The sequence below is a fragment of the Eurosta solidaginis genome, chromosome 4 (assembly GCF_040869045.1).
Source record: "Eurosta solidaginis isolate ZX-2024a chromosome 4, ASM4086904v1, whole genome shotgun sequence".
NCBI lineage: Eukaryota > Metazoa > Arthropoda > Insecta > Diptera > Tephritidae > Eurosta > Eurosta solidaginis.
This window is the reverse complement of record NC_090322.1, coordinates 117,648,486-117,658,330: the sequence shown is the minus strand read 5'-3', so window position 1 is coordinate 117,658,330 and position 9,845 is coordinate 117,648,486. Positions and strand designations below refer to the sequence as shown.

Genomic DNA, 9,845 nt, shown 5'->3' with positions numbered 1-9,845 from the left:
TATGAAAACGACTTCATAGCTTAAAAAGACATTAAACGAGAATGTGAAGCTTCTCAAGGCCAAAATAATGACATATCAATTTTAAAAATCGGACGTCAAATAACCAAGTTACAACAAAAAAACCTTTTCGGCTGTATTTCGAAGGATCAAAAAAAATTAAAAAAAAATTTTCCGAAACCCTCAACATCATCTTTAAATTTAGGGGCGGACATTAGCAACTTTTTTTCGACCCAGTCTAGTACATATACAGTGTACTTTCTCTTAAACGGACATCTAAGAGACTGCCAAATTTGTCCGCTTATGAGCAAAGTATTATTGATGAATGTTTAAACAGTTTTATTTCCAAAACAAGAATATTAATATATACAAATAAGACTGAGTTAGGAGGTTCATAAAGCTATGTTCAGAAATTAAAGAACAAAGTTTTGTGTACAAAATATTCAAAATAATTTAAAAAAAGTCAGAAATTTTCGCTTAGCGAGTTTTTCCTTTAATTTCAGTATCTTGAAGATGTAGTTGAATATCAGTTTTTCACCTTTTAATGTAAATTTTTTATCGGGTAATGCTCGAAAGAATAAGCCAGTCTCATCTGCATTATAAATATTTCGTGAATCATATCCTTCAATCAAATATGGTACTTTTGTGCAAAAAATTTTGACGTCATCTTGGTTTACACTACCGGCTTCTCCAGAAATTGTACTGAAAGTTATGTTGTGACGTTTTTTGAACCTTTCCAGCAAGCCGGATGATGCACTAAAATCGTCGTAATTGAGTCTCACTGCAATTTCTTTAGCTTTGCTCCTTATAAGTATGCCTGACAGAGGAATGCTTTTATTTCGAGCCTTCAAAAACCACTCGTAGCACAATTTATCAATATTAAGGCCTTTGGGCTTCAGCAGATTCATTTTCGTCCCACAAACTTAAAATTTGATCTTTGTTTTTGATAATGCTAGCAGCTTGCGTTTTGCTGATCTTACATTTCTTTCCCAACTCTCGTACACTTAGTTTTTCTTTCTTATGAATTTCAATGACATTAACTTTGTCTTTAATACTCAGCACTACTTTAGGCATTGCGATTAACGTACGTACACACACAAGAAGATACTAACTACGTGTATGCAATAGGTACATACATTTTTATGTTGTTTACTGTATTGAAAACAGGTTCGTATTTAAGGGATTCCCCCTACATCCATGCACGTATTAGTGAATAAGCAACAGCTGTACGAATATGGTAAGCAGTAAATGAAAAAAAAGTGTTGTAAGCTGTCCGGTTATGGGAAATTAAAAAGCCCTTTGGGGTAAAAAGCTAGTGTCCGCGTCCTGTTATGGGAGGGTTGTCCGCTCAAAAGGAAAAAACTTCAAAAATACTTAAGGATTTTTTTGGTACTGAAAAAATTGTCCGTTTATGAGAGGTGTCCGCTTAAGAGAGGTGTCCGTTAGGAGAGAGTACACTGTACATATATTGGAAATAAGTTTGACCGTTCCGCTTATTCAACTTCTTCGATTGTAAAAAAAAAACAAAAAGAAAAATATATTATAATGGTAGTTTTATATTTTAATGGCTTATTTATTATTAATTATTTGCAATCCAGATTTTGAACCGTTTATAAACATACGTCTGTATGTAGGTACTTATAAATTCTTATAAATCTTCGATTACACTGCATACACATTTTTTTTTATTTCATGATATTATAGTTATCCGCTTTTCTATTCCCACATAAATTGGACTTGCTTTTTCCGTGTATAAAGTTATAGCATCCAAATCGGTCATCTCCCCTCTGGAAATTAAAAAACAAAATGGGAAATTGAAATTATTGTATACATATGTTGTATAAAAGCATTTGAAGCTTTCAGCCTCCGTATTGCAAAATATTTAGGGGCCGTTTATAGGTCCAAAACATGCCCCATCCTACAGAAAAAGAAAGTAAAGGATATGCATACTCTAAAAGAAATATTAGTGTATCCTTTACACAATTGAAAATTTTTCGGACAGTACTGTCCGATTGATAAAAATTGTGAAATAAGGACAAAGCAAAGCTTTTTTCAAAATTTTTTACCGAGGAATTCAATGTAAAAATCACATACATACATACATACATATGTATGTATAACTGGTATATAAAAATTGTTTAAGTAACTTCCCGATAAGCTACAAGCTTGAAACTTGGAATGTAGTTCAGAACCCGATGACAAGGCAATAAAATGGATCAATACATTTCAAAAAATCGTATTTTTGGTCTGATTTGGCTCATATTTGGAACACATATGTATTACATACTTAAATTTATTTATTTATTTAAAGTCGACAACAAACGTGAAATTGTCGACTACATGATAAAAAATATAGATATTGTAACGAATTTGCTGCAAATCCTCTTATTTGCCCTTTTGCTAGGTTCGTATCGCTAAACTGTTGAATAAATAACTCCAATATTGAATAATGGAAAAATGGCCTTTATTAAAATACTTCACAATAACACTCAAACTGTGCAACGAATAGCTTAATAACCAAACTGACTTTCAAAATAATACTGCTATTGCTCGCTAGATATCGTCTTAGTCGTAACTGCTTGACAACTCAAATCAAACTGAATTACAGCGCCTCTACATCTGTCGCCTTTTATACTCTTTGATTTTAGCATTCTCATCTTCTAGTCGCTTCGAGAATCTACTAGTCCAGCAGCTCTCAAACTTCTCAGCTGTAACTACAATTGCACAATTTTATAGTTTTTCTCATTGCATACTTATAGGAGTATCTCAGATATATGCATGTGTTAGTGCATTGACTCTCCGCTGCTCGTATACGTACGTGGTACATATATGTAGATGCAGTTATTGTTTCGTTTATGTAGATACATAATGATTGAATTATTGATGTGCATTCACGTCACTGCTTAGCATCGGCTTAGAGACGGCAGCACTCCTTAGTTTTGCTAATATTCGTAACACTGCCCTCCACCTAAGTCTGATCGTCCCGATCAGACAAATCCCTCGATCTAAACGCTGCTAGCATCGCCAAATGTACCACTCTTCTACTCCGTGGTTTCTCAATGCTTTGTATGCGGTAGATGGTATCACTGATCTTCTTCACATCCTTGTACGGGCCTTCCCAACTGCACCGAAATTTGGATGGAAAACCTTTCCGCCGGTGAGGGTTGTATAACAGTACCAAATCTCCCTCCCGGAAACCTTCCGAATTATTTTCGTTGCCGTACCTGCGTTTCATCTTACTACTCGTTATCCTGGATCGTTCCCTCGCACTCTGTTGCTCGGCCAATGAAGAACTACTTCGCAGAGCTTGCGCTGGACGGATTTGCTTTGCATAATCAGTATCGTTCCGACGCTTCACAACAGTAGTGTGCCTTGACTTGAAACCACCCTTGCATTCTTTCTTCGTTTTAGTACGTCCGTTAGGGCTTTTCAATGCCAGTGCTTCGCTCACAGGTACCTTCGGTTTTGATTTGTTTGGCCCATTTGTTCCATCAACCTTTACCTTTGAATTTCGTGGCCTTCGTCGAGTCTTCTCCACCAGTACCCAATTACTGCTGAACCCTTTTTCCAAACTAAAGTTAAGTGGCACATCTTGGTTCTCATAACGCATCACCCTTCTCTGCATATCGATCTTGATGTCATGGTCAACCAAGAAATCCACTCCCAATATAACTTCCTCAACAATCTCCGCCACAACAAATTTGTGTAGAACCATGACCTTCCCAATCAATACTTCACATATCACTTCTCCCTGAACTTGGTTATACTCGCCAGTGTCCGTACGCAACTTTGCTCCAGGTAACGGTTTTACTCTCCTGTTGACCAAGTCAGATCGGATCAAGGAATGAGATGCGCCCGTATCTACAGTCAGTACTCGTTCTTTGCCATCCACATTCCCTCTGACGGTAAGACTGCTCGATTTTCTACCAATTTGCGACACAGATATCACAGGGCATTCAATAGCTGGATCTATCTCTCTACCTCTTACCCGCTCTTGCTCATCTCCTCCAGCTTTGCGTTTACGCCCACCCACATTGTTGGAACTATTAAGGCCAAGATCGCAATGACGTGAAATGTGACCGGACTTCTCGCATTTGAAGAATTTGATAACTTTTTCACTCCGCTTTTGCGATCCTTTCAGCGCCTCCAATATTGCGTCTACCCACTCTGGCCTTTCTACTTCCACACGGCGTGCTTTGAAAACTGGCTTACTCAATAGCGACGCTGTTTCTTGAGTCAGTGCATAGGATACCGTTTCTACGAATGTGGGTTTTGGGTTTGCATATGTCGCTCGCTTCGTTTCTACGTCCCGTATGCCATTTATAAAACTCTGGATTTTTACCCTCTCGGTGTATTCCACGGTTGCGTCCGCATTTGCGAGATGAACCAACCTTTCAACATCCGAGGCAAACTCCTGCAATGTCTCATTCGCTCTTTGGTGACGGTTTTGCAACTCAATTTGGAATATCTGTTTTCTATGCTCGCTAACGTCTTTCGACAGCGGCCATCAATGCTTCATAGTTGTTCCGCTCTCCTTCGGGAATCGTCTGTAGGATTTCGGCTGCTGACCCTTTCAATGCCACGAGCAGAGCTGCAACTTTATCTTCAGCATTCCAGTTGTTCGTTGCCGACTTCTTCTCAAATTGGAGCTTAAATACCTGGAATGGAACAGAACCATCAAACGTTGGGGATTTTACCTTCAGAGTAGACGTTGAAGTGATTGGACGGTTCAATTGTAACTCCTGAATCCGATCTTTCAAAGCATCCATCTCGGCCTCCACTTTATTTTGTCGTTCACTAACAGCCTCCAGCTGCGATGAGAATTTTGTTTCCTGTGCCTCCATCTTTGTTGAGATACGTTCTTCTTGTGCTTCGAGCTGTAATTTTATGCGTACCTCTTGTTCTTTTAATTGCTCTGCAATTTGTGACGCCATGTGTGTTTTCTGTTCTTCCAATTGGGATGCCATATATGTCTTCTGTTCTTCCAGTTGTGATGACATGTTGGTGGATATTTGTGATGACATTTCTGTTATACGTGCCTCTTGCGCTTCCATCTTGGATGTTACTGTCGATGTTTGAGCAGTTATTGCAGCCAATATCATGTTCAAGTCTGTGCTGGTAATTGTCTGCGATGTTTCGTTTTTCTCTTCAATTTTTGTTGTTGTCTCGTCCCCATCAGGATAAAAGACATACTCGTCCACATCAATTCCTTCTGCTTCCATTGCCTCTCGTAGCCGTGCCTGAAGTTCGAGTTTAATGCCGCTTGTATTCAATCCACGGCTCTCCAACTCCTTCTTCAGTTGCTGGATCTTCAATTCACTGAACTTTGCCATGTCCTTGTTGTCCTCTGAAATTTATTCAACAATTCCTCTTCTGACACCAATTGTAACGAATTTGCTGCAAATCCTCTTATTTGCCCTTTTGCTAGGTTCGTATCGCTAAACTGTTGAATAAATAACTCCAATATTGAATAATGGAAAAATGGCCTTTATTAAAATACTTCACAATAACACTCAAACTGTGCAACGAATAGCTTAATAACCAAACTGACTTTCAAAATAATACTGCTATTGCTCGCTAGATATCGTCTTAGTCGTAACTGCTTGACAACTCAAATCAAACTGAATTACAGCGCCTCTACATCTGTCGCCTTTTATACTCTTTGATTTTAACATTCTCATCTTCTAGTCGCTTCGAGAATCTACTAGTCCAGCAGCTCTCAAACTTCTCAGCTGTAACTACAATTGCACAATTTTATAGTTTTTCTCATTGCATACTTATAGGAGTATCTCAGATATATGCATGTGTAAGTGCATTGACTCTCCGCTGCTCGAATACGTACATGGTACATATATGTAGATGCAGTTATTGTTTCGTTTATGTAGATACATAATGATTGAATTATTGATGTGCATTCACGTCACTGCTTAGCATCGGGTTAGAGACGGCAGCACTCCTTAGTTTTGCTAATATTCGTAACAATATGTATACAGATCAAAAGCTAAAATTTAAATACATCGAAATTTCAGCAATGTTATAGTAGAACAAATAATAAATATAACAATACCAGACCTTCTCAACCCCTATACACTTGTAGCACTTTTGTTTTTCTTTTGCCATGAATCATAGGCACAGATACAAACATTGTGAATTCATACAAGTGAAAAATCTTTCTATTCCTCCATTGCCATACCTACCTGTCAAATAATAGCCGACAGGGAGAACGGCTATCGCGAATGGCCAGAGAATGGAAGAAAGGTTTGTTTTTTGCTCGCTGTTATTAAATTGAAGGGCCATGAGTTGCTCATTTGTGTTTCAAATCAGCTTTTCTGTTAAATGTGTCTACAGAAAATCAGACTACATATTATTATTCATTTCTAAGATCTAGTTAACAGATTAAATGTGAGCAGCCAGTTAAGCGAACATTTTAAAATATGTAACTAATGCAATGTACCAGTCGTTTACAAAAATGTTTGAAAAAGACTATTGAGCAAATAATTTAAGTAATCGAACAGCGATTAAACAGGTGATCGAGGCTGTTTACTATTGTGAACGTTTTTATCAAATATTAGCCGCGTGTATGAATTCACAATGGATACAAATCTACACTTCAAATATAAAAATATATTTTTTCCGTACTCCCATATGCCCTCACATATAATAATGATAAAAATATTACAAGGTAACACCGGTGAGAGACAAATGACCTTTTAAAGAATTTTAAAATTCTCACGTTTCTGACAATTAGTTTTTTTATACTCAGCGTGCTTTGCACGCAGCGTATATTAACTTTGATTGGATAACGGTTGGTTGTACAGGTATAATACTGTTTTCATGCAGAAACTTAATGATCTCATTTCACCTTCTAATGGAATCGTAAATTTTTTGCTTTCACACAGAAGTAACTGCTCGATTAGTATGAAGGATGAAATGTCAAGCGAATAAAATGACAATGCTATATGACAGACAATCATTGCGGAACGATACAAGGTGGCAGCATGGTGACATACCTACATACATAAATAAGAATTCCATGTACTTTGTTTTTGTAAATTCGATGGACAAATGTCAAAATCGTACTGCGCCGGAAGTTGATGTATCAAATCAAATAAAAAAGGTTATAATCAGCTGTTCGATGCGGCCACCTTGTATCATTCCGCCATGCAGACAATGACATTTACTTTGACAAACGACATTTTTAAGAACTGAACACACCAAAAACTAAGAAATTTAACGCTCCCAACAGAGTTGCATTGTGCTTTTGACTTCATTAGGCATTCGATTAGCTACTAATGAAATAATTATAGATTCGAATTTTGTAGGGAAGATTGAGCTCAATAAGCGTCTTAATGTAGAAAACTGCCTTTATTATTCAATAAGCCGTCTGTGTGAAAACAGTATAAAGGAATCAAGGTAGATATAGACTTCCATATTTCAAAATCATCAGTATCGAAAAAAAAATTTGATTGAGCCATGTCCTTCCGTCCGTCCGTCTGTCCGTTAACACGATAACTTGAGTAAATATTGAGATATCTTCACCAAATTTGGTACACGAGCTTATCTAGGCCCGGAAAATATTGTTATTGAAAATGAGCGAAATCGGATGATAACCACGCCCACTTTTTATATATATAACATTTTGGAAAACACAACAAACCTGATTATTTAGTAAATAATACACCCAGAATGTTGAGATTTTACGTGTCGACTATATTGAGACTCTTGATACAAATTTTAAAAAAATTTTAAAATGGGTGTGGCACCACCCACTTGTGATAAAATCAATTTTAGAAATATTATTAATCATAAATCAAAAATCGTTAAACATATCGTAAGAAAATTCGGCAGAGGGGTTGCCTTTACTACAAGGAATGCTTTGAAGAAAAATTAACGAAATCGGTTAAGGACCACGCCCACTTTTATATAAAAGATTTTTAAAAGGGTCGTGGAAGAATAAAATTAGCTATATCTTTGCAAAAAAGAACTTAATATCAATGGTATTTCATTTCCCAAGTGGATTTATAACAATAAATAGGAAAAACTCCAAATTTAAAAAGAAACGGGCGTGGTACCGCCCCTTTTATTACTAAGCCATTTTCTATGTTTCGGGAGCCATAACTCGAAGAAAAATTAACGGATCGTAATAAAATTGGGTACATAAATTTTCCCTATAGCAGGAAATATTTCTAGGAAAAATGGACGAGATCAGTTAAATACCTTGCCCACTTTTATATAAAAGATTTTTAAAAAGGTTAGACGAAAATAATAAGCTACATCTTAGCGAAAAATAGCTTTGTATCAATAGATTTTTACTTTCTAAATTGAATTATAACATTAAATTGGAAAACACAAAAATTTTTGAAGATGGGTGTGGCACCGCCCCTTTTATGACTAAGCAATTTTCTATGTTTCGGGAGCCATAACTCGAAGAAAAATTGACGGATCGTAATGAAATTGTGTACACATATTATATAGCAGAAAATATTTGTAGTAAAAATGGACGGGATCGATTAAAGACACCGGCAACTTAGATATAAAAAAAGTTTAAAATGGTCGTAGACTAGATTAATAAGCTATAACTTAGCAAAAAATAGTTTTGAATCTATGATATTTCACTTATCAAGTTTTATTGTAAGAGAATATAGGGAGACATTTTTTTTTTAAAATGGGCGGTGCCATGTGTTATGTAGAAAAATAATTTATCTGAAATGATATGTACAATTGAATCTCACGCTGAGTATATAATGTTCGGTTACACCGGAACTTAGACACCTTTACTTGTTTTTATTTTGATTGTGTTTTCCTAACAAAATAACATAAACATTTTTACTTTAATTATATTGTATTAAATATTTTTTCATAAAACTTTAAATTTATTGTGGTGAGCTCCCGTCTAAAAATCTTATTGTTGTCCCTATTAAAAAATCTGTTTTTGTGTCAAGATTTGATAGACACCACAGAAGAGAACCTAAAATCGTACATCATCGCTAAGCTTAAATTTGAAAACGTGACAGTGCGAAAATTCAATTTTAACTATCCTAGGGATATTTCGTCTTTTAGGATTGATGTATCGGCACAACATTTTGATACTATATTAAATAATTCTTTTTGGCCGCCCGGTGCTTTTGTGCGGGAATTCGAGCGTAGGCCTAATACTAATATTTCAAATCTTGCTACACGTCCACATAACAATATTGCATCAAAAAACTGAATGTTAAATCGGTCCTAAATTTGTTTTATCAAAATGTTAGAGGTTTAAACACTAAACTAACTGAATTGTATTTGAACTCGTTTAACTGCAATTACAACATTATCGCTTTAATTGAAACTTGGCTAAAACCTCATATATTTAACTCCGAGATTCTTTGCCATGATTACCAAATATACAGAAATGACCGCTTGAACAAAATTGGAGGTGGAGTTTTGCTTGCGGTACACTCTTCTGTACCTTCAGCTGAGGTTAATTTACCCATTATTGATTCTACAGAATTCAAATGCATTAGAATCAATCTCGGAATGGGTTGTGTCTATATCCCCGTCTGCTATATCCCACCATCTTCTGATCCTTCGGTGTATATGGATCATATTTCCCTGCTCAAAATTGTTAATTCATTGTTGAAGCCCATTGATTCGATGATAATCCTGGGTGACTTTAATCTCCCGCATGTATTATGGACCATATCTGACCAGGATATTGTACCTATTTCTTCAAACCTGTCCAACAACGAATTTTTTGCCTTAAACAGATGAATATAATTCCTAACATGTTCGGGAGGACCCTTGATTTGGTATTTGTTGACGATACATCAAAATGTACTCTAAGCCGGGAAATAGCATACGAATTCGAA

General features: G+C 36.1%; 1 protein-coding gene across 2 annotated transcripts in view; it reads right to left on the bottom strand.

Moving 5' to 3' along the window:
- Positions 1 to 1,533: 1,533 nt before the first annotated feature.
- Positions 1,534 to 9,845, bottom strand: part of LOC137250200 (apyrase) — a 296,228-nt gene continuing 287,916 nt past the window's right edge. For both annotated transcript variants that reach the window (XM_067782612.1, XM_067782613.1), the window contains one exon: positions 1,534 to 1,784. In XM_067782612.1, coding sequence (XP_067638713.1) covers positions 1,688 to 1,784 — 97 coding nt within the window. In that variant the 3' untranslated portion in view covers positions 1,534 to 1,687. The remainder of the gene's footprint in view (positions 1,785 to 9,845) is intronic.